We start from the raw sequence: 23336 nt of genomic DNA on the forward strand, positions 1-23336 counted from the left end.
ACGAGCAGAGTCAAAAGGCAAACTGCCAGGAAAAAAAATCAATCCTCTGCCCAAGGTCCAGCAGAGGCAGCCTCATTTACCTAGGAGGCGGGCCTCATCCCACGGGGAATCCCTGGCTGGGAGGAGCAGGGGCCCTTCCTCTTGGCAGCCTCGGACATTCAGCAGGTGCTGGTACAAGCCCTGGCTGGGATGTGGGGTGGGCCCAGGGTCAGCAAGCAGGAAGCCGGGGCCCAGGAAGCCGGGAACCTGGGCCCCTGGGTTCAGGGGAGGAATCCTACAGCGGCAGGGTGCTTGGGGATCTTTCTCTCTTTGTCCAGAGCCTTATGTAAGAGCTCTTCTCGGGAAACAGGAAGTCTCGCTTGCCAAGTTCAGCACAGGGAGTAGTGCAGGCCTTATTCCAACACACCCGGCCTGGCCTTAACCCCAGAACTCAGCCAGTTTCTTGCTTCCTTGACCCTGGTTCTCCTCCCCACCGACCCCCTCCCCTCCTTTCCCACCTTTGGTCACTCCAAGCCAACTTCCCCAGAGAGCCTGCCTGTGCCTGAGCCAGAGGGTCTTCCACTCTCACCCCCTGACCCTTAACGCTGTCCAGCTTGTCCCTCCATCCCGGCTCCTGGCACGATGCCCCAGAGCCAGCCAACCTTCCCTCCCCCACTCCTGGGGCCGCCCCGGGGTTCCTGCGCTCTGGCCGCTCCTCCTGGGTGTCACTGGCAGCCCCGTCCTTCCTAGAGAGACTGATAGCAAATTCTCCTGAGGCTGGAGGACGGTGACGGGTCTCAGGACGTCACTGGCCCCACAGCGGAGTGCCAGGAACACCAACAGTGCCCTGAGCTTGCTTTCCGCCTCCCTCCTTTTTATTCTCAAGTTCCTTTTTACTTCTCCCTTGCGTAACGCCCTTCTTCCCTTCTGCACCACTGCCTGCACCCCCACCCTCCCAGTCACCTCCTTGCCACCCCACTCCTCAAGCCACAGCTGTTGGCAGGGTCCTCAGCTCATGCCAGCCTCATCTCCTTCCTCGCTAGCCCCCAAAGGGCCCCCGGGAGACATGGGGTGCCCGGTCCGAGAGCCGGCAGTCTCAGTTGCCCTCTGGTTGAGTTGGGGGGCGGCTCTGGGGGCTGTGGCTTGTGCCATGGTTCTGCTGACCCAACAAACAGAGCTACAAACCCTAAGGAGAGAGGTGACCCGGCTGCAGAGGACCGGAGGGCCTTCCGAGGAGAGGGAAGGGTATCCATGGCTGAGCCTCCGGGAGCAGGTGAGTGAGGGGAGAATGGCGTCTGGGAGAGAAGTATGGGTGCCAGGGCGGTCTCCAGGCCTCTTGGTTCCAGCTGCCTGGTTTGCAGAGTTTTGAATGGGTGCAAGAGAGGGTCCCGGGTTTAGAGGTCAAGGGAGCAACCATTCCAGGAAAGGAAATTGTTAAAGATTAATGCTTCTCGTACCTAACAGATCCTGGAGGAGAGCCAGCACCAAGACTCAGGTTGCTGGGAAAAGGTGCAGGAGAGATGTGAGGCATTTCTGGGGCAGAGGGAGGGCTGGGATAAAGGCTGTCTGTGACCCTTGCATTTGAGCCTAACCCTGACCCTCTTTCCACAAGCAGAGCCCTGATGGCCTGGAAGCCCGGGAGGATGGGGAGAGATCCCGGAGAAGGAGAGCAGTGCTCACCCGTAAACAGAAGAGTGAGGCCTCCGGGGTGCAGCAGGGGTGGGAGGTGATCAAGCAGCCTGGGATGTGGAGACCCCGACCCTGAGTCAGGGTGAGGGTGGAGGGCTGACAACAGGGCAATGGGGGTAGGTGGGCACTGCTAAGATTTCTTCCTTCTCTCCTCAGAGAGGCACTCAGTTCTGCATCTTGTTCCCATTAACATCACCTCCAAGGGTAAGCATTATTTTAAATCATGGCTTTTGGGGGAGGAGCAAGATCTAGGAATTGTGGGGCCGGCACCTGGGCCCGAGGGAATCTTCGAGGTGAAAGTGTCCCAGAAACCCTCATCCCACACTCCTCACCTCCAGAGGACTCTGATGTGACAAAGGTGATGTGGCAGCCAGCTCTCACGCGTGGGAGAGGCCTGGAGGCCCAAGGATATGTTGTTCGAGTCTGGGATGCTGGAGTTTATCTGCTGTACAGCCAGGTAACCCCAAACACCCCTGAGCCTCACCTGAGGGCCTGGAGGCCTGTTTTCCCAAAGCCTTATGTCCCCGGACTGAGGGTTTCCAACCACTACTCATACCAGACTTAGAGGGCTCCTTCATTCCTTGGCTCCTAGAACTGAGCCAGGCAATCCGTTTTCTTCAGCATCTCCTCCCTTCCCTTCCAGGTCCTGTTTCACGATGTGACTTTCACCATGGGTCAGGTGGTATCTCGGGAGGGCCAGGGAAGGCAGGAGACTCTATTCCGATGTATACGAAGTATGCCCTCCAACCCCGACTGGGCCTACAATAGCTGCTACAGCGCAGGTGAGAGATGTGTGCGCAGTGGACTGTGGATGTGAGGAGAACAGGAGAGCTCTGGCCTAGGGGCAGTGCCTGGGGAGCTGTACCGGGGGTTGGAAGGCTGGGTGTAGAGGCAGATCTGAGGAATGAAGGACAGAATACCTTTTTCCTTACAGGAAGCATCACAAAGGCTAAGCTGAGGGGGGAGGGTATAGCTCAGTGGTAGAGTGCATGCTTAGCATGCACAAAATCCTGAGTTCAATCCCCAGTACCTCCGTTAAATAAATAAATAAATGAGCCTGATTACCTCCCCACCCCACCAAAAAAAAAAAAAAAAAAAAAGCTGAGCTGGAGATGGGAGGGTGAAACATCAGAGTATCTGCAAGGCTGTGCTTCACTGAGCTTACATATTCTCTCCTTTCTCAGGTGTCTTCCATTTACACCAAGGAGATATTCTGAGTGTTGTAATCCCTCGGGCAAGGGCGAAACTTAGCCTTTCTCCACATGGAACCTTCCTAGGGGTTGTGAAACTGTGATTGTGTTGCAAAAGATGGTTCTGAGCTTGGAAGACCAGGGTGGGTACGTTTTATAGACAGCCAAGAGCTGATTGACAAAGGACAGGGAATACGCAGGAACAGAGGCCTCTTTTGGGTTTGACAGGAATCCAGGCTTTGACAGCTCATGACTCTCCCTCCCTTTTCTCTTTCCACCTCCACCTTCACCCCCAGGACTTTGAATTCATAGATATTAAAGAGATTTTAAAAACCTTGCTTTTATTCTCCATCCAGCCCCAAATTCTTGAGGGAGTTGGGGGGTGGTGATGCCAGGCATTGTCTAGACTAGCTGGGTCCCACTGGAATGCTTCCAGAACAGCACCACCATCTAGCGGCAGTTTGAGACAATCATCCTGCGTGTTGGCAGAAGTCCAGGAAGCCTCCCTCCACTCAGGAAAACTCCTGGTTCCCTATGCCAAACCTCTCTCCAGGTACCCTCTACCTCTTCACCCCACAAGAAGCCTCATCCTCATTTCCCTCTCTCCATCAACTGTGCTCCAGTTTCCATCACTAACTCCAGCGGTGCAACTATTATGTGCCCGTCTGCAGAGGGTGCCCGACAACGACGGTCCCCTCGGATCCACATTATTACTCTTCGGGTCTCAGCGTTGCCTTTCCTGCTCTCCATTGCCCTGGCGTGGCAGGCCGCTCTAAACCTGTCTGTGCTGGGACCGGTCGCCGAGGAGCCTTGGATGAATCGTACGCCCTGGTGCTGGTCCTGTCTCTCTGAATTCTCCTTTCTGTGCAAAACCTGCCTAAAGATAAAAAAAAAAATAAAGGAGAATAAATAAAGCTCGGATCCATTTCTCCCACTGCTTTGCCTCAGCCCCTCAGCCCGTACTGGGACTTCCCCGCCCTCCCGGCCCTCATCTGACTCGCCTCACTGGAGCAATGTGTTGCTGGCAGCGAGTGGAAGGCAGGGCTACGCAGCGCGGGGGCGGGGCGCAGGAGAGCGGCACGAGGCACGCAGCCGCAAAAGAGCGAGTGGCGGGGCCGCCCCGCGCGGCTCCGGTCGAGAGGGTGTGCGCAGGCGCAGCCTTGCGTCAGTCTCGTGGGCGGGACGGTCCTTTGGCGTCTACGTTCTCGGGTAGGCGGGAATAGGCGCGTGGTGGCCGCGCCGGCGCTGTTCGCCGGGTGTGACGTACTAATTGTGCGCCGCCACCGCCGGTGGGCCTGGGGCTCGCGGGAGGGGAAGGAGGAGGAGGAGGGGGAGGTGGTGGAGGTGGAAGCTGAAGCAGAGCAAGCGGCAGCCGCGGCGGGGCGGCTCGGCGGCGCGGCGCGCGGCCCAGAGGCGTTGGAATCCTGAATTGAGACGGCTGCGCCTGAAGACAGCAGGAGTGGCGGGGCCGCTGCCGTCGCCGGAGAGATGAGCCGGGAAGCCTGAGGCCAGAGACGCCCGCCCTCGGGCCTGTCCGCCCGGCTTCCCCGCTCCCGGTGAGGACGCCCCCCCCCCCCAGCTCTGCCGCAGCCTCTCCCATTCCTGGATCTCAGTCCCACCCAACCGGGGCCCACGAGGCCCTCGAAGGGGCTTCTTAAAGCCCTTGCACGCCGAGCCGCCCGAACCTATAGGACCATACCGGTGTTGGGACGCATTCTGGTCCCCGGGGACGGAGCAGGCGAGGGGGCTGGGCCAGCCTGGCTCGGCTCAGTTCTGTCCCAGCGCCTTGATTCGGCTGCCTAAGTGCCAGTTCAGTTCTCTTGTAGTTTCCTTTAAAATCCTTCCCTTTTCGTTAGATTCTAGTACCTGAGCCATAGCCCTGGTATCCCCATTCCCTCTTGAGACGACCTGAGCATGCTCACACCCCTCCATTCATTCCAGGGTCATAGAGAACTCTTCCCACTTTAGACCACGGTTTCCCTGTGGAAGTCAAGTATCTCTGTACCGTGTCAGGATTCCCGTACTGAGCCATCTCCTTTATTAGTCTCTCAACTAGGACATCCTGGTGATATTAAAATAGAGAAGTAGAGCCTGAAAATACTGGATTTGACCTAGGGGTCTGAGAAATAAGAGCCCAGAGGCCTGTTACTTAACCATTCTCACTTGCTTCTATCCAGGCAGGAGAGAGATGGTGGCACAGACAGTAGAAGGCATCTTGTGGACTGTGTTAACTGGGAAGATCTGTAGTTAGGAGTTTTTTGGGTTTTCCTCAGTTTATTTGCATCTGACTGCAGAAGAGGCATGCTGAGGAAGAGCAGGATCTGGGGTATTGGATGTTTGAATTCTGACACGCTGACCTTTGTTTTACAGGCTACTGGAAGATGAAAGAGACTATACAAGGGACCGGGTCTTGGGGGCCTGAGCCTCCTGGACCCGGCATAACCCCAGCTTACTCAAGTCCCAGGCGGGAGCGTCTTCGTTGGCCCCCACCCCCCAAACCCCGACTCAAATCAGGTGGAGGGTTTGGGCCAGATCCTGGGTCAGGGACCACAATGCCAGCCAGACGCCTCCCTGTCCCTCGGCCTTCTTTTGATGCCTCAGCTAGTGAAGAGGAGGAAGAAGAAGAGGAGGACGAAGATGAAGATGAGGAAGAGGAAGTGGCAGCTTGGAGGCTGCCCCCCAGATGGGGTCAGCTGGGAACCCCCCAGCGGCCTCGCCCTCCCCGTCCTACTCATCGGAAAACCTGTTCACAGCGCCGTCGCAGAGCTATGAGAGCCTTCCGGATGCTGCTCTACTCAAAAAGCACCTCGCTGACATTCCACTGGAAGCTTTGGGGGCGCCACCGGGGCCGGCGGCGGAGCCTCGCACACCCCAAGAACCATCTTTCACCCCAGGAAGGGGGTGCGACCCCACAGGTGCCCTCTCCCTGCTGTCGTTTTGACTCCCCCCGGGGACCACCTCCACCCCGGCTGGGTCTGCTAGGTGCTCTCATGGCTGAGGATGGGGTGAGAGGGTCTCCACCAGTGCCCTCTGGGCCCCCCATGGAGGAAGATGGATTAAGGTGGACTCCAAAGTCTCCTTTGGACCCTGACTCGGGTAAGATGGAAATGGGGCAGAGGAGGGGTTGGGGAGGGCTAGATCCTGGGGGGACCAGGAACCTCTTGCTGTGGAGAACTAGATCTAAGGAAAGTAGGATGGCAGAGTGAGGGGGTCCAGAACAGCTGTGAAAGGTTTTAAGTCCCACTTTGAGCAGGAGCTAAGTCTGGGGAGAGAGTCAAGGCTGGGATACAGAATCCCTAAGTAGCTGTCATGTGTGTAGATGAGAAAGGGAGTCATGGTTTAGAAAAGTCAGACAATCTTGTCCACTTGAAATCCCTCTTCACCTGGCCTCTCAGGATAAGGGCCTCTGTAGGTACATCTCCAGAGGGTGCCATTCTTACAGTGGTGGGATGGGGTCTGAGTAGTGTGTGTGACACTCTGACTCAGAATATTTCTTTTTCGGATAATCCCAACAAAACAACTTCAGGCTCTCTATGTCTTTAAATAATTATTTGACTATTTATCAAGCCTTTGCTGTATGCAAGGACTATGCTAGGTACTAGTGGTGACAGATATCTCTGAAATTTATTTCTCTCTGAATCCTAGTCTTTTCTTGCTTTCCTCCTATTTATGAGTACAGGCATACCTCGTTTTATTGCACTTCACTTTACTGTGCTTTGAATACATTGCATTTTTTACAAATTGAAGGTTTGTGGCAACACTGAGTAGCGCAAGTCTGTCAGTGCCATTTTCCCAACAGTATTTGCTCAGTTCACGTTTGTGTCACATTTTGATAATTCTTGCAGTATTTCAAAGGCTACAACTCACTGATGGCTCAGATGATGGTTAGCATTTTTAGTAATAAAGCCTTTTTAAATTAGTATATACACGTTGATTTTTTTAGACATAATGCTTATTGCACACTTAATAGACTACAGTATAGTATAAACGTAAGGTTTTTTTGCACTGGAAAACTGAAAAGCTTGTGATTTGATTTATTACAATAGTCACTTTATTGTAATGGTCTGGAAACAAATCCACAATATCTCTGAGGTATGCCTGTAGTGACTCTTCCTCTCTGTCCTTTATAACCTCTTGGGCATGCTCATCTTATGCTTTAGGGTATCCATTCCTTAGAGATTATATCAGTAGATTTTTGTTTTAATTCATCCTTCTTGTGGTCTTATAATTTGTGTTCATCATTTAACCTTCCCATTGTCCTTTGATCTGAGACAGTTTCTTGCTTTCATCCTGTTTCCCCTGCCCTACAGGCCTTCTCTCTTGTACTCTGCCCAATGGCTTTGGGGGACCACCTGGGCCAGAAGGGGAGCGGAGTCTGGCACCCCCTGATGCCAGCATCCTCATCAGCAATGTGTGCAGCATCGGGGACCATGTGGCCCAGGAGCTTTTTCAGGGCTCAGATTTGGGCACTACAGAGGAAGCAGAGCGGCCTGGGGAGAAAGCTGGCCAGCACAGCCCCCTGCGGGAGGAGCATGTCACCTGTGTGCAGAGTAAGGAACCCTAGAGGATCTAGTCTCTTTCCTTCAGCCAACTCCTAGATCAGAGTCTGGAGGCCTTACCCCACTCTTCTCTCCCTCCTCTACTCAGGCATCTTGGATGAATTCCTTCAAACTTACGGCAGCCTTATCCCCCTTAGCACTGATGAGGTAGTAGAGAAATTGGAGGACATTTTCCAGCAGGAGTTCTCTACACCTTCCAGGTAAGGCATAAGAGAGATGATCATTAGAAGAGGGCTGGGACCTGGGAGATGGGGCGAGAACGCTGCTGCCTTTTCTCCCATAGGGATGTAGTTGGGGAGAAGGAGAAAGCTAGAACTGAAGGGGAGGACTCTCCAGACAAGGTGTAAGCCCCTGTAAGCCAACTGGGAGGGTCATTATTGGGACCCTGAAATACTACGTGTACCTGAGTATTCATGTGCGTCTTACTGGGGAGTTGGGCTTTAGTAGGTTCTCAGAAGGACACACGACACCTCCCCAAACCTGAAAAAAAAAAAAAAGGTTAGTTTAGGTTCTTATTCTGGGCAGTAGAAGGTACTTCTGTGTGCCTTAGCCCCCTCGTCTCTTGTGTGACTCCACCCTTGGCCTACCCAGGAAGGGCCTGGTGCTGCAGCTGATCCAGTCATACCAGCGGATGCCAGGCAATGCCATGGTGAGGGGCTTCCGAGTCACCTATAAGCGGCATGTGCTGACCATGGACGACTTGGGGACCTTATATGGACAGAACTGGCTCAATGACCAGGTAAGGAGGTGTGGAGAAACAGACCCAAGAGGGGATTCAGGGAGCAGGGTGTGTAGGGCCCTCTGCATGGGAGAGCCCTGTACCCATGCCCCAACCTCCATGGCAAGTTGCCTTCTGTCTTCTCCCCAGGTGATGAACATGTATGGAGACCTGGTCATGGACACAGTCCCTGAAAAGGTAGGCCTAACCAGATGCTTCAGTCCGTGGAAGAATTTCTGCAGTTCTAAGCAGCTTAATCAGTCCCTTTCATCTCTTCCATTTTATATAAAGAGGGTTTTTGTTTCTGGGGAGAGGTGGTAGAAGGTAATTTGTTAAATTCAAATCTGTAATCTTGGTCCTAAATTTATCAGTTCTGTTCCTTTCCTCTAGTCTTCGGTGTTTTTCTCCTATGGCTAACCCGACAAATTGGGGTGGGAAGCTATAAGATAAGATCAAAAACAATTTTGTGTTTTTACCCTCAGTGAGTTGAAAACAACTGGAGTTTGTTGAAAGCAGTTCTTAGGGTCATAATGAAGTGGAGTGGGCTGGGGAGAGGACATTTAGCAGGAGGGCCTGTGGTCTTTTAATTCTATCCAGCTCTTTTGTGTCATTGGCACAGGTACATTTCTTCAACAGTTTCTTCTATGATAAACTCCGTACCAAGGGTTATGATGGGGTGAAAAGGTGGACCAAAAACGTGAGTTATGAATTTACATCTACTTGTGTATCACTTTCCCTCTAAAGAATTAGAGTTTTGTTTCCTGTGAGCCCTTTCCCCAACCCTGTTCACTCAGTCTCTCAAATATTTAGTAATTGTCTTCTGTGTGCCAGGTGCTATTCTGGGTACTAAGGATACAGTATTAAATAAGGAAAATTTCTTGCCTTTACGGGGTGAGAATAAATAAGCAAGTTAAATTTCTGTTACTGATAAGTGGTGTGAACAAATTAAAACAGTAATGTAGTAGCCTGGGAAGCAGGGACTTTACATTGGGTGGTCTGGGAAGGCCTCTCTTACTGAGATTTGAATGATGAGAAGCCAACCATGTGCAGATCTGGTGCAAGAGTATACTCAGTAGAGGGAACAGCAAGTCTGTGGGACACAGAGCGAGAAAGAACATTTGATGAACAGAGGGCCCATGTGAGTGCCTATGTGGTTGGAGCAGAGTGAGCAAAGGGAAAATGATACAGAGTTTTTGTCAGAGAGCAGATCTTGTGAGGCGTGGAGGGTAGGCTGAGGAGAGTGGGTCTTAGTCTGTGTTTTGAGAAGCCATTGAAGAGTTTTAAGCAGACTGTGTTAAACTCCTGTTCAGTGATAGGTTGAAAGGGGGCAAGAGTGGAAGCAGGCAGATTGACCAGCATAGCACCGAAGTCCAGGTGAGAAACATGGACCAGAGTGGTAAAGGTAGAAATAGAAGTAGTTTAATCTCGGATAAATTTTGCAAGTAGAACCAACAGGACTTTCTGACAGACTGGACATGAGAAATGAAGAAACGACAGGAATCAAGGATGATGCTTAGATTTTTGGCCTAAGTTACTGGGGAAAATAATTAGTGGGGAACAGGTTTGGTGAGGGGAAAAAAGAGTTCTTTTCCCCTCTAATTAGTTTACCTGTCCTCCCATTCAAAGGCCAGGAAATTACAGTGAGGTAGGACGGTTGGCTCCAGCTTTTCTTAATTCCTGTCCCCAGGTTCAAGAGTTTAACTTTACACCCTCAGGGACCTGGCAGGCCTTCTTCTCCTGGTAGAGGTGGGGGTGACATGCAGTGGAAAGAACTGGGCCTTTATATGCCTTTGTTTAAATCCAACCTCTGCCATTTCTTCCACGACCTTGGGCAAGTCACTTTACTTTTCCAAGCCAGTTTCCTCATGGTTGACGTGTGAATTTCCTCACAGGATTGTTGTGAGCATTAACTGATTGAGCATTTTCTAGGTGCCTCACATTGTTCTTAGTGTATCATAGGTATTAACTAGTTTAATCTTCGTAACAAACAGGTGAGGGTGGGTACTGTTATTTTCATCCTTTCACAGAAAAGGGAACTGAGGTACAGAGAGTTCTTAAATAATTTGCCTGTGGTCATAAGCTATTAAATGGAGGAGCTGGGTTTGAACCCTGAGAGTCTGGCTCCAGGATCCTGAGCCTGGGTTCTTAGCTACTAAGCACTTGCTTGTTCTGGCACTACCTCCTCTTTCCTGTCTTCCTCCCTTATCCTAGGAATCCAGACATCCAGATGTTGAGCCTTGTCTCACAGTCTAGTGACTGAGCCTTGAGTTCTCCCAGTTGGCTCCTTGCCTGCTCCTCCATTCCTCTTTAGAACCCTCCTGGCAACAGGCAGGATTTTTGTGCCGTCTTACCTGACCTCCAGCACTGTCTTCTTAGGTGGACATCTTCAATAAGGAGCTACTGTTAATCCCTATCCACCTGGAGGTCCACTGGTCCCTCATCTCTGTTGATGTGAGGCGGCGCACCATCACCTATTTTGACTCGCAGCGCACCCTAAACCGCCGCTGCCCTAAGGTTTGAAAGGGAAGAGCAGAATGTGGCGGGGAGATCCAGTGGCAAGGCATTTCAGGCAGAAGGGTGGGTTTGGGGTCTTAGAGAAGCAGCCTGGGCTTGGTGCCTTGACCACCACACCCTGGGTTCAGTAGGGCATCACTTCCTCCTTGTCTCCACCTACACAGCATATTGCCAAGTATCTACAGGCAGAGGCAGTGAAGAAAGACCGGCTGGATTTCCACCAGGGCTGGAAAGGTTACTTCAAAATGGTAAGTTTCAAGAGGAGGGTTATGGAGTGAGGGGTGGGGGACAGGAAGTGATAGGAGGCAGAAGTTGAAGTCATACCCTAAGTTCTCCAGATGAAGGGCCTACCTACCTTCTTTTCATTCTCTAGAATGTGGCAAGGCAGAATAATGACAGTGACTGTGGCGCCTTTGTGTTGCAGGTAAGCAGGTATCAGTTGGGTTAGAAGGTTGGGAGGGAGGCAGGAAGCTGGTCTGCATCCCTCACGGCCACTAGTGGAACAGGAGTAATGTTATGTGTTAATGCAGAAACCCTGATTTCATTGGTCCTCTCTTGGCTTCCCCATACTACTTTGGGACTGGGTCTGTGGTCCCTGGTCTCTGGCCCTGATTTAGCTGCCTCCTGATCCCCAGTGCGAAGTTTTCTCTGTTAACACTAGCTATTGCATGTACTAAATAGGAATTTTGGCTCTAGAGTCAGGTCCTTTTTTTTGAGCCCCCATCTATGGGACTTTGGCTTCCTGTTTGTGAAATGAGAATATTCTTGGAAAGATTCAGGGAAATGTGTATCATATGAAATGTGTAGCACGGGTCCTGACTTGGGGGGATGCTCGGTAGGTGGTTCTCATGGCCTGCTTTGTTAACACCCAGTATTGCAAGCACCTGGCCCTGTCTCAGCCATTCAGCTTCACCCAGCAGGACATGCCCAAACTTCGTCGACAGATCTACAAGGAGCTGTGTCACTGCAAACTCACTGTGTGAGCCTCGTATCCCAGGCCTCAAGCCCATTAATTAATGGGCAGGGGGACATGGGAGACCCTTCCTTCCCAAGAAACTCCAGTTCCTTTCCTCTCTTGCCTCTTCCCACCCAATTCCCTTTGGTTTTTCATATTTAAATGTTTTAATTGATTTTTTTTTTCCTTTGAGAGAATACTTGTTATTTCTGATGTTCAGGGGGTGGCCATGGAAAATCCCCGTTTTCCCTCTGTCTGCAGGGGAGTATGGCCTTGTGGCCTGGGTGGGGCAGTCATCTCCCTTCCGTGTGTAGGGCCGGGGGGCGGGCAGGAAAATCTGTGCTGGGGGTGGTGGGCGGGCAAAGGGATTACTGCCTGCCATATCTTCAAACTTTTTTTTTTATATATATATATCTATATATATATAAATGCCACGGTCCTGCTCTCGTCAATAAAGGATCCTTTGGAGATACATAGTGGTGGTCTTCCTTAAGGGGCCTCAAGTGGATATCTCAGGCTTTCCTCCAGCCAGTGCTGTTAGCTACCCTTTTATGGGTCGAGACTTCAGGGACCAGCTTTCCATCGTGGCTCAGACAGTGCCAACACCATATCCTCAACCAAAAGTATCCCCCAGTCTTGGGAGTCGGGGCTGGAAGGCGGGAAAGTCGGTAAGCCTCAAACATAAGAGAATTTGAGCGGTGCTAAAGTTGGGGAAACAGGACACTTAAGGAACAGGCCAGGATTCATGATCTTAAGCCTGGAAGTCAGTTATTCCATTCCTCCGCCCTCCAACCAGAGGAACCCTCCCAGCTGCTAGGGTACGGCTCCCGATTCCACATCCCTGTACACTTTGAACACATCGGGGTTGGCGTCCGATTTATCTTTACTGCCACAGAGAATAAAGTGGGTTCAGGGGAGACCTGGAGCAGAGGTGGAGGGAAGTGGTAGTCTCGGGAGCCCGGAAATCCTTGTAGGCTGAAGCCTCGCCCCCCCTTGCGTGATAGGGCCTGCTCGGCCACGTGACTAGGGCACTCTCGCCTCCGCACGTGTAGGGGTGCAGGGCCCCAAGATGGCTGCCAAGCCGCGAGGCCTGACTCCTATATGTCACTTCCGTACCGGCGAGAAAGGCGGGCCCTTTAGCCAATGAGGCAGCGGGGCTGGTCCTCATCTTGACAGGCGTTCAAGTTACCCAATGGTGGCTGCGTGCCAGAGCGCCTACGAACTCACGTCACGCCGAGTCTCTGAGCGGCGGCGGGCGGGGCCGAGGCGGCCAAGCCAATGCGATGGCTGGGGCGGGGTCGGGCGCTCTATAAGTTGTCGATAGGCGGGCACTCCGCCCTAGTTTCTAAGGATCATGTCTGCGAGTCAGGATTCCCGGTAAGAAACACATTTGCAAGAGGGGGCTACTTACCCTGCCGCCCTTTCCGAGGGCCCCGACGAGGGTAGCTGAGGCCCGCTGCCTTAGGTCCTCTAGGGCTGCGGGGAGACCAAGCCGGGAGGACTAGTCCTCGGGGAGTGAGGGGCGGGTCCACGGCCAACGCTGCTGCCAGGGCCTAGGTAGAGGCTGAGGACAGTCCGGCTTTCGGGGCCCAGAGTGCTAGGGTCGTTAGGTGGCCCCGACCGACGCGGTGCGCGAAGCCCTGGCGCTGAGTAGGGCGGCGAGGTGGTGACCTGCCCTGGAGAAAAAAAGATAGAGGTGGTCTCGGCCGTGCGTGGCCCGGAGCCGCCTGTCCGGTTGCCTCATTGAGAGAGGGAAGGCTCGCGCATTCGGGATCCGGAGGATTCTGACGGTACCACTCGCCGAAGGCGTGGGTGCCTGGGTCCTAAAATCCAGTCGCTCGGTCGCGTGGAGCTACGGGTCGGGGTGAAAGAAACCGGCCGTTCAGTGTGCTGGTTTTCTTGACGGCCAGGACCCAGCCTAACCCCGAGGAGCGGCCGCGTGAGGCACCGGGATCCCACCCGGCGCCGGGCGGGCGGGCCCATTTTGCCGCACAAGCCGGGCAATTGGCAAACTGCGGATGGGCAGGTCCACTTTCCTTCGGGGGTGAGCGGCCTGAGGTATGGGAGGGCGACGCCATTTCGCGACGGGAGCGGGTGGGATGTGGATTGTTTGCCGGAGTTGGGGGGATGCCGCCGGGTGGTCGAGGGAGCGAGCACATGGCGGCCTGAGGCGTTCCCCTCCCCCAGTCCGCTTCGCTTTAAGTGTTGTGCAATCTCCCCTTTGCTAGTTCGGCTGGGGCTCATTGTGCGCGGGGCCGCCACCGCCCGCGGCCTCCCACATCCGGGCACCGCGAGGGGGGAGGTGGGCTGGAAGGAGTGGGGGAGGGCGCGGGCGGAATGACGTGGGGGGAAGGGGATGTCCTACCCCGGCATCTGGGAGGTGAAGGGCGGGACTTCCGGCGCGCTGGGGCCGTGGTGGGAGGTACACGCGCTGGGGCTTGGAGAAGCCAGGCCCAGGACACGTGGGTCCGGCCTCAACCACCACCCCCGCGCCCCTTAAGCGCAGCGCCGCTCTTTCCAGCTTCCGGGTCATCTAGGAGGGTTACCCCATCATGTCGGGGTCGGCGTGGCTTCAGCCGCTCCCGGGATGGGGCAAAGGCCTGACTCAGTTGTAAAATAACTATCTTCTGGAAACTCGTGGGGGTTGGATCAGGAAGTGAAGGCTCATGGTATCACGAAAAGCCGGTTGTTGGTAGGAAGAGCCCGGCTGTCAGGATTTCTACATACTCCGTACTTTAAACCAACAGATCCAGAGACAATGGCCCCGATGGGATGGAACCCGAAGGCGTCATCGAGGTGAGGCTGGACCCCTACCACCTTTATTCTTTATCTCTGGGAAAGGCAGTGCCACCAGCATTGTTCCCTGGTTTTTGTAGTGGTGGCTTCAGTGACTAAAGCCAGAACCCAGGATTTAACTTTACTCCTTAAACTATCACATAGTTAGACAGGAAATCTTAACTTCTTTAGTGATTTTTTAGAAATACTTAGAGTAAAAGTATAAAAAAATTATGTTTAAAAGGCATCATTCAAGTTGATTGTCTTTCCTTCTACTATATCCGCCTCACTGTTACAAGTGGACTGGCCCCTTAGAGTGGTTTTTTTCAGACCATAAAGAGCCAGCTGACTTCCCTGGAGAGAAAAGGTTGTAGGCTGTGAAGTTTCTGTGCAAGCACAAGGTCCTGTTTGTTTTAGTGCAAGAGCACAGCCTCATTTCTGTTACTTTTTTTTTTTTTTTTTTTGCATCGTACAGAGTAACTGGAATGAGATTGTTGACAGCTTCGACGACATGAACCTTTCAGAATCCCTCCTCCGTGGCATCTACGCTTATGGTTTTGAGAAGCCCTCTGCTATCCAGCAGCGAGCCATTCTTCCTTGTATCAAGGGTAAGATCCAACAAGTTCTTGACTGTCCCTGACCTGGGTAGAGTGGCACCTGGTTGGTGGTGCCTGTCTCATATCAGCCAGGGATAAAGCAACCCCTTGTTTATCCCAGCTTGGCTTTTGATTTGTGCCCATGCCTGGTTCATGCCCTGGATACATGATTGCTGGTGTAATTTCAATAAGGTAGTGTTTTAGTGTGGCTGTACCAAATGAGTTAATAACCTGACCTGGCTTCCAGATCTGTTCTCTGGGTACCATGTTGTGATAGAAAGTCTGAAGCACTTAATGCTTGGCACTTAATCTCTCTCGGTTGCTTGTTGACTTCGTTGAGCAGGGCCTTTGAATGTCCCACTGTTCCAAAGAGTGCTTCTTACCATATCAAATTTTTGTTTTTTCAGGGTATGATGTGATTGCTCAAGCCCAATCTGGGACTGGGAAAACTGCCACTTTTGCCATATCAATTCTGCAACAGATTGAATTGGATCTAAAGGCCACCCAGGCCTTAGTCCTGGCACCCACTAGAGAGTTGGCTCAGCAGGTGAGTTTACCTTCTTTCCTCTTCGCTGAAGAACTTACTTAAAAACGATGAGCATAATCCAAAAAACAGACGTATGTGCTCCAACTTCCGCCACTTTGGAAGAAATGAACTATGGGGAAGAGAGATGATCTAAAGTCAGTTGACTTCCATCTCAAGATTTCTTAATTATAAGCCTTTTTCTATCCAAACACAATAAGCATCACTCACTCCACCCATTTCCTGAGTCAGATGGGAAGGCTGCTGGGTGGGGCCTGGCTGGCTGGGCAAGTTTGGTTGCTTTATGAAACAACCCCCTGGCTATGGGCAAAGAGACACCGGATTGGTGGTGGTGCTCTTATATCAGTCAGGGGCAAAGCAGATGTCTAGCCCTTTGTTCATCCTAGCTTGATGCCTGGGTTGGTGGCCAGAGCTGTTTCATGCCTGGGGCACATAAAATCCCAATGCTAGGCTGTTTTCCTGGACTTTGGAGGTGAAAAGGTCAGAAACACTAGTCTCGTAAGTTGATTATTGAGGCCAAGGGAAGGTGTTCTTTTAGTGTTATATGGAAATGTCATCATTTTGTTCCTAACTTATGGACAAAGGTAATGTAAGCAAGAAGTTACAGGAGAACTCTGTTCTAGGGCCCTTGTGTCTAGAAGGTGCTTTACCAGCAAATATGCCTTCTAGCATAAGTTCTGTGGCAGGACCACTTTAGGTCATAGATGTCACTGCATATATAAAACTGGCTGCTGCAGGGTGAAATAAATAGGACAGTTAGCTTTCAGAAAGCTATAAGGTTTAACAAGTTAAAAAGCCGTATTGAAATTATTTCAGAGGGCTGTTACTGTGAATCTATTCATGAGCCAGACCAGTTCAAATTTTGAGACTTTGCCACTTAGCAGTGTGATCTTAAATGGATTGTTTAACTTAAACTGTTTCTTGCCTGAAAAACGAGTTTAACAACAGTGCTTGTCTCGAGTTGTTGAAAATAAATACGTAAGCATTTAAAATGGGGCCTGGCAGTTGTAGCTAATATATGAGCACTGTTTTTTTTTTTTTGGTTCAGATACAGAAGGTAGTTATGGCATTAGGAGACTACATGGGTGCCTCCTGTCACGCCTGCATTGGGGGCACCAACGTGCGTGCTGAGGTGCAGAAGCTGCAGATGGAAGCTCCTCATATTATCGTGGGTACCCCAGGCCGTGTGTTCGACATGCTTAACCGGAGATACTTGTGTGAGTATCTAAATTTTCTAGTTCTCTGGGTCACATCTTATGCGGGCTTTTCCAGTTTTCAATGTGGCCACAACTTCATTCCTAATGATGGTAGCTTTAGCCTCAGAAAGAGTTGCTCTGTGATGAACCCCATGCGTGTCAGCTGAGCCTGGCTCCCCTGTCATCTCAGCCCAGGCAGTGTTCTACTTCCCAGGGCTATTTGGCCTGGCAAGGGGGCTCCCAGGCAAAGGATCAGTCTTTATATTCTGAGAGCAGACCGGCTGCCCCCTTTTCTTTATGAGGAAAGTTTATTTTACATTTTCCTAATGATTACCTGTTGGTGGTTTTTTCCCTTGCAGCTCCCAAATACATTAAGATGTTTGTACTGGATGAAGCTGATGAAATGTTAAGCCGTGGGTTCAAGGACCAGATCTATGACATATTCCAAAAGCTCAATAGCAACACCCAGGTGAGAGGAACATTTGGACACTTGCTTTTGTATGGCTGACCAGCCTTTACATAGGTTGTGGTGTGTCTGGGGTAACAGGAGAGCATTATCAGGCACCAAACCATAAGGAATTCTGGCGCTTCCCCTGCCCTGAGGCTGTTTTTTTCCCACTAGGTGGTTTTGCTGTCAGCTACAATGCCTTCTGATGTGCTTGAGGTGACCAAGAAGTTCATGAGGGACCCAATTCGAATTCTTGTCAAGAAGGAAGAATTGACCTTGGAGGGTATCCGCCAATTTTACATCAACGTCGAACGAGAGGTGGGGCCCAGTGCAGGAGGCGGACCTCGTGGCAAGTTGTTGGGTATAGCCCCTGACTGATCTCTTTGCTCCCCTCCACCACCCCCAGGAGTGGAAGCTGGACACACTGTGTGACTTGTATGAAACCTTGACCATCACCCAGGCAGTCATCTTCATCAACACTCGAAGGAAGGTCGATTGGCTCACTGAAAAGATGCATGCTCGAGACTTCACTGTCTCTGCCATGGTGAGGTTTCTCCACCTTATTTTATCAGTGGAGTGTATGTGTCAGGGTCCTACTTAAAGCCAAAGTATCTACTTGTTACACCCTTCTATTTCCTGTTCTAGCACGGAGATATGGACCAAAAAGAACGAGATGTAATCATGAGGGAGTTCCGCTCTGGCTCTAGTAGAGTATTGATTACCACTGACCTACTGGTGAGTAGAGGCGAGTTTGGAGAAGACTGGGGAGAAACCAAGGTGATTCCCTCTCCAAGGGGCCTACTAGTGCCTCTCTTCAGGAAAGTAGCAACTTGGAATAAAATCTGGCATGCCTCAGGTTTCCAGGGGAGGAGATTTTCTTTCCCTTCTTTGGCTGCCTACATGTGTGCTTAAGTCTTGCTGGATAGTCTTCTGTGTTCTCTTAATTCATACACTGAATTGGTCGTCTTTGACCACAGGCCAGAGGCATTGATGTGCAGCAGGTTTCATTAGTCATCAACTATGACCTTCCCACCAACAGAGAAAACTACATCCACAGGTAAATGCAGCTCGGGACTACTGACCCAGCCCCCTCATGCGCAGTCCTCCCTGCTGCTTGTTCTCCCCATTTCCCTTATTTCTTAGAAGGAGCCCTTGTTTTCCAGGATCGGTCGTGGTGGACGTTTTGGCCGTAAGGGCGTGGCCATTAACATGGTGACAGAAGAAGATAAGAGGACTCTTCGAGACATCGAGACCTTCTACAACACCTCCATCGAGGAGATGCCCCTCAATGTTGCTGACCTCATCTGAAAGGGGCCACTCTGCTACCTAGCCCCAGCTAGGGATCAACCCTTGAAGAGGGGCTGAGGAGCAGCAGGAGGGGGGAGGGAGGAAGGGAGCCAAGGGATGGACATCTTGTCATTTTTTTTCTTTCTTTTTTTTCTTTGAATAAATGTCACTTTTTGAGGCAAAAGAAGGAACCGTGAACATTTTAGACACCCTTTTCTTTGGGGTAGGCTCTTGCCCCAGGCGCCGTCTCTTCCCAGAAACACTAATCCATTTCCCTAACCTAGTCAACCTCCAAGCCCCAGAGGCTCTCTCCACCTCCAGCTGAATTCCTTTGAAAATGTTATAGAGGGACTACAATGACACTCCACCTCATTTTGCTGGACCAAATCTGGAGGGAGAACCCCTGAATTAGGTAACCCAGGGGATTACCCCCAGGTGGGGGGAGCAGGGGGGAGAAAATGGTAGCCATTTTTACATTGTTTTGTATAGTATTTATTGATTCAGGAAATAAAATTCTGAATAAAATGACTTGGAAACTGCCTGCTTTGGCTTCTCATTTCTTCCCTCTTCCCTCCCACCCGCTACTGGGTATAGCTCTGCTTTTAGCTAGTATTTACCCTTTCTTGGGCTTTTCTTCCTTGAGGGGAAAATGGTCATGTTAACTGGATAATGTGACCTTTCTGTAAGAGGTTGGGCAAGAACTGTCATAAGTACCTCACATGTCTCAGCAAAGAGGAAGTGGACAGGAAAGGGGGTGGAAATAAAAATTGTACATCCTACTGAGCTTGTTCTCTGAGGGAGGGGCTGCAGAGCCAGCAACCACTTGTCACAACTACTGAGCATGATTTGCGGAGGTAGACAAGAATCCCCAGGGGTCAACTACCCCGGAACTCATATGACACTGAGAGCTGACAGCTCCCACTTGATACCAGGGCCAATCATCTAATTTAATGACTAAGCTTGGTGGTTGGGGCTGAGGTGCCTGAATCAGGCTGGGTGTGGGGTAATCTTAGTTACAGGAAGTCAAAGATTCCTCTTTCCAAACGAAGGCAGAGGGAACAGGGTTCCCTGACCGAGCAGGCAGCTGGTACTGACACACAAACCTAGTTGGACTCTGGAGGCTGTTCTGACATGAGGCTGGCTGTGCTTTTCTCTGGGGTCTTGCTGGGGCTACTAGCAGGTAAGGAGAAGGGACAGAAGGGGAGGGAGCCCTGGGAAAGAGCCTGGCCCTGGGCTACTAACCAGTCTTTCCTCTGCTGAAAGCCCAGGGGACAGGGAATGACTGTCCTCATAAAAAGTCGGCCACTCTGCTGCCATCCTTCACGGTGACACCTACAGCTACAGAAAGCACAGCAAGCACTGGAACAACCAGCCACAAGACAACCAGCCATAGAACTACCACTCACAGAACGACAACCATAGATACCACCAGCCACAAGTCTATGACAGCCACTCAAAATCCTGCTACCACCACCAGTCACGGAAACACCACAGTTCGTCCAACAAGCAACACCACGGCCACCAGCCCAGGGTCTTCCACCAGTTCCCCCCACCCAGGACCACCTCCACCCTCTCCAAGTCCTAGCCCAGGATCCAAGGAGGCGATAGGAAACTACACTTGGAATAATGGTTCCCAGCCCTGCGTCCAGCTCCAAGCCCAGATTCAGATTCGAGTTCTATACCCGACCCAGGGTGGCGGAGAGGTAAAGCTGAAAGACAGTGGAGGACATAAGGGGAAGGGGACGAGACATTTTGCTGTTTCAAAAGGGAAGAATAGAGAAGGGGACAAACAGGGTGAGGACAAAGGGAACTGGGAACCCTGGATGATGGCACAGCTGTGGTCTTGTGACCCTTTCATCTTTTAACTTCTGCAGGCCTGGGGCATCTCCGTACTGAACCCCAACAAAACCAAGGCCCAGGGGGGCTGTGAGGGGGCCCATCCCCATTTGTTCCTCTCATTTCCCTACGGACAGCTCAGCTTTGGATTCAAGCAGGTACTTAACCCTCATCCCTCACTCTAACCCTCCAAGTGCCCTATCTCTATCAATCCCTTGCTGCACTCTTTACTCTGAGAACCTGGATGCCACCCTCCCCTGCTGCCCTGAGTCTTCCTGGTCACCTCCCCAGGAGCCACTGCAGAGCATCGTCTACCTGAACTATATGGCTGTGGAGTACAATGTGTCCTTCCCCCAGGCAGCACGTAAGTAACCTCCCCTTTCTCATCACTAGCACTAACTCGATGTCTGGGCTCCTGAAGGGACCTAAGCTGCAGGGCGGGGTCGTGGATATAGAACTGACCCTTCCTCATTCTTTTATTAGAGTGGACATTCTCAGTTCAGAATTCATCCCTTCAATATCTCCAAACTCCCCTGGGCCGGAGCTTCAGTTGCAGAAACGCAAGCATCATTCTTTCACCAGCTTTCCACCTTGACCTGCTCTCCTTGAAGCTACAAGCTGCTGAGCTGCCCCCCACAGGGGCCTTTGGGCCAAGTAAGACCTGTTCCATTCCTCCTAGAATTCTCCCACTGCACTGAAAGCCACCTACCCCAGGCCTATAATCTCCCTTCTTGCACCCTCAAATTTCCTCCACCTCAAGCTTAGGCACACAGTGAGGGCAACTGTCCTCCCCACCTCTGCAGGACTGCCCATTCTCCCCCTTTCCTCTCCTGCTGAGTCATCTAGGTGAACCCCTACTTCCCAGTGCCCTCCACGTTCCTTCCTCCTTCCCATCTTTATCTCAGCTACCACCACTGTGATGCCTACTTGCCCTGTCTTTCCACTAGGTTTCTTCTGTCCCAGTGACCAATCCATCTTGCTGCCTCTCCTCATCGGCCTGATCTTACTCGGCCTCTTCATCCTGGTGCTTGTTACATTCTGCATTGTCCGGAGACGCCCACCCACCTATCAGCCCCTCTGAGCATTCATCCCAACACCCAGGACACCAGGGGTGCCCTCATGTCTCACCACTCAACTGACTCCGAGGCAAGATTTTCATCTTTCCCTGTCTTTTGATGAACAAAAGTAGAGATAATGCAATCGGGAAGGATAAGCGGAGAGATGTTTATTAAATGTGACTGATTCCCCCTTCCACATCTCCATTGGCAGAATAGTAAAACCTGCTCAAATCTTTATTTTTGGTCTTCTTTGTCCTTCCTGCCCAAGATTAAAAGCCACGAGTTACCTGTCACATGCCTTTCTGTGCCTTCCATGGCTGAGTCTCAGGGAAGCAGAAACTCTGGTGAGGAGGGAGGAAATTATCAGTGTGCGTGACCCAACGCCCTCATGGGTCCACTCTCCAAAGCCTGGCACAGCAGCTGTCAAATCGGCCTCACCTCCCCCCTTCCTTCTCTTCTGTTGGGGCCCCTGGCTGCTCCAGCTCCCTCTCACCTCCAATCCAGTGGAGTCACTCATCCTGACAGCCTTCTTCCTGATCTTTATATACAATTACATACAGGTGAAGCAGGCAGCCATAGCAATGAGTGTAGGTGGGAAGGTCGGAGCTGTGTCACTTCCTTTCCAAAGGCAGCAGCAGTGGCTCCTTAGCAACAAGAATTCCCTGCCCTACCCACCAGGTCCAGGGCTAGCAAACAGCCCGGATTAAACCCTTGCAACACCTGGGATGCTCCTATCTCAACTGCAAAGGGTTTTCATCAAACATGGGAGCAGTGGGTACTCTGACCTCCACGTACAATTACCCTCTATGCTCCTGGGAACAACACGCCTCCAGCCTAGGCCACCTGCCGAGCCAACCCTGATGTCCCGGTCGGTGATGTACCTAGTGGTGGTGGGTGGCACCCCCTGGGCAGCCTGTGTTGATTCCAAAAAGGACCTCCCAAACAACAACAGCCTGCACGACCAATCAGTGCCAGTCCCCCCCGCCCTTACAGTCGGCCATGACGCAATCCCCAGGGGCCCTTCCAGTTGCTGGAGCCTAGTAAGGCTACAGAAAGCGGCCACCAGGATCTGGAGCCCCTCCCCTTTAAGGGGAGCCCGCAAGTGGCAGGGATCCAGCAGCCACACCACCACCGTGCAGACACCCCGTATGACCTCGCCAATTAGGAGTCCCCGAAGGGCGTGGTACTCCCAGCAGGCACCCGGCCACCAGAGCATGATGGCCGGCCTACCTAGACTTGGTGTCCTAGTGCTGGATAACAGAGGGCATCCCTCCCCGCGGTAGTCCAAGGTGCCCTTTCCCAAGACGAGCTGCTGGGCCCCGGCCGCCTTGCCCAAGTCCTGGCTCAGCACGTGGTCAGAGAAGGCTGAGAAGCCAACCTTGGCCCAGAGGTGGTGCCCTCGGGCCAGTGGGGTGAGAGGGTGCCCGGGGGCTCGCGTTTCAGAGGCTGCCAGGGCTGGTGCCGCTGACGCCCCCTGAAACTGGACTCGCCTTCCCCACCTCCCCTTCTCCTGTTTCACTGTCCCGGCCCAGCAGCTGCAGGCGCACCCATCCGCCAGGAGCTGGGCGAACCTAAGGAGGGAGACACACAACACAGGCGCCGATGGGGGTGGCTGCCTAGCTCAAACTGTCCCGCTCCCGTCGGCGAAGCTTCCTCTGGAGACGCAGAGAGTACAGCACATAGAAAGCTAGAGAGCCCCCACCCAACGCCATTTTGGAGACTCACGCTCCTTCTCTCAACTTCGAACAATGTAAAGTCAGCTGGAAGAAGACAAGATGGCGCCGAGCAGGAGGAGCGGAGAAAGGCAGGAGGATAACTCTCGGTACCGAAGCGGAAGCGTAAACAAAGGCGCGAAAAGTGGCACTGCGCAGGCGTACAACTTTGGCACGCTTTAAAATTCGAGCAGCAGGGTGTCCAGAATGTGGTCTCCGGAAGAGACCTATTTTACGCTAACGAAGGTGGGATGGCGTAAGAAAGAGCGGGGACCGGGGC

General features: G+C 52.2%; 4 protein-coding genes, 1 long non-coding RNA gene and 4 other non-coding genes across 11 annotated transcripts; 8 read left to right on the plus strand and 1 right to left on the minus strand.

Moving 5' to 3' along the window:
- Positions 1-128: 128 nt before the first annotated feature.
- TNFSF13 (TNF superfamily member 13) lies at positions 129-3783 on the plus strand. 3 transcript variants are annotated; one of them, XM_064495186.1, is made up of 8 exons: positions 129-1252; positions 1444-1488; positions 1595-1673; positions 1825-1872; positions 2007-2125; positions 2312-2450; positions 2853-3005; positions 3530-3783. In XM_064495186.1, exons 1-7 carry the CDS (start codon positions 995-997, stop codon positions 2960-2962), a joined length of 798 nt encoding a protein of 265 aa, XP_064351256.1. In that variant the 5' UTR covers positions 129-994; the 3' UTR covers positions 2963-3005; positions 3530-3783. The 3 variants fall into 3 exon arrangements, with proteins under 3 accessions (XP_064351256.1, XP_010994829.1, XP_010994831.1); XM_010996527.3 differs by having other exon boundaries at positions 130-1252; positions 3412-3783; XM_010996529.3 differs by lacking the exons at positions 1444-1488; positions 3530-3783 and having other exon boundaries at positions 144-1252; positions 2853-3202.
- Positions 3613-23269, minus strand: LOC116157687 (uncharacterized). The gene is made up of 4 exons (XR_004141787.2): positions 23070-23269; positions 13016-15631; positions 7821-7897; positions 3613-3735 (listed from the first exon to the last, which is right to left on the minus strand). It is a non-coding gene; the product is annotated as an uncharacterized LOC116157687 (long non-coding RNA).
- Positions 4121-12075, plus strand: SENP3 (SUMO specific peptidase 3). Its single transcript, XM_031467729.2, has 11 exons — positions 4121-4414; positions 5229-5954; positions 7169-7408; positions 7506-7617; positions 8009-8156; positions 8286-8333; positions 8755-8832; positions 10512-10649; positions 10814-10897; positions 11023-11073; positions 11522-12075. Exons 2-11 carry the CDS (start codon positions 5240-5242, stop codon positions 11630-11632), a joined length of 1725 nt encoding a protein of 574 aa, XP_031323589.1. The 5' UTR covers positions 4121-4414; positions 5229-5239; the 3' UTR covers positions 11633-12075.
- EIF4A1 (eukaryotic translation initiation factor 4A1) lies at positions 12891-18991 on the plus strand. Its single transcript, XM_010996524.3, has 11 exons — positions 12891-12981; positions 14352-14400; positions 14855-14987; positions 15383-15522; positions 16568-16736; positions 17075-17184; positions 17338-17481; positions 17570-17707; positions 17809-17898; positions 18141-18220; positions 18327-18991. The coding sequence occupies exons 1-11, from the start codon at positions 12959-12961 to the stop codon at positions 18469-18471; spliced, it is 1221 nt and encodes a 406-aa protein (XP_010994826.2). The 5' UTR covers positions 12891-12958; the 3' UTR covers positions 18472-18991.
- LOC116158010 (small nucleolar RNA SNORA48) lies at positions 15011-15145 on the plus strand. The gene has a single exon (XR_004142240.1). It is a non-coding gene; the product is annotated as a small nucleolar RNA SNORA48 (small nucleolar RNA).
- On the plus strand, positions 15811-15955 carry LOC116158011 (small nucleolar RNA SNORA48). Its single transcript, XR_004142241.1, has one exon. It is a non-coding gene; the product is annotated as a small nucleolar RNA SNORA48 (small nucleolar RNA).
- Positions 16851-16989, plus strand: LOC116158021 (small nucleolar RNA SNORD10). Its single transcript, XR_004142251.1, has one exon. It is a non-coding gene; the product is annotated as a small nucleolar RNA SNORD10 (small nucleolar RNA).
- LOC116157991 (small nucleolar RNA SNORA67) lies at positions 17934-18067 on the plus strand. The gene has a single exon (XR_004142221.1). It is a non-coding gene; the product is annotated as a small nucleolar RNA SNORA67 (small nucleolar RNA).
- Positions 19210-21581, plus strand: CD68 (CD68 molecule). Its single transcript, XM_010996523.2, has 6 exons — positions 19210-19630; positions 19714-20153; positions 20325-20444; positions 20578-20650; positions 20770-20940; positions 21234-21581. The coding sequence occupies exons 1-6, from the start codon at positions 19582-19584 to the stop codon at positions 21365-21367; spliced, it is 987 nt and encodes a 328-aa protein (XP_010994825.1). The 5' UTR covers positions 19210-19581; the 3' UTR covers positions 21368-21581.
- Positions 23270-23336: the final 67 nt, after the last annotated feature.

This window comes from Camelus dromedarius, chromosome 16 (assembly GCF_036321535.1).
Source record: "Camelus dromedarius isolate mCamDro1 chromosome 16, mCamDro1.pat, whole genome shotgun sequence".
NCBI classification, from domain to species: Eukaryota; Metazoa; Chordata; class Mammalia; order Artiodactyla; family Camelidae; genus Camelus; species Camelus dromedarius.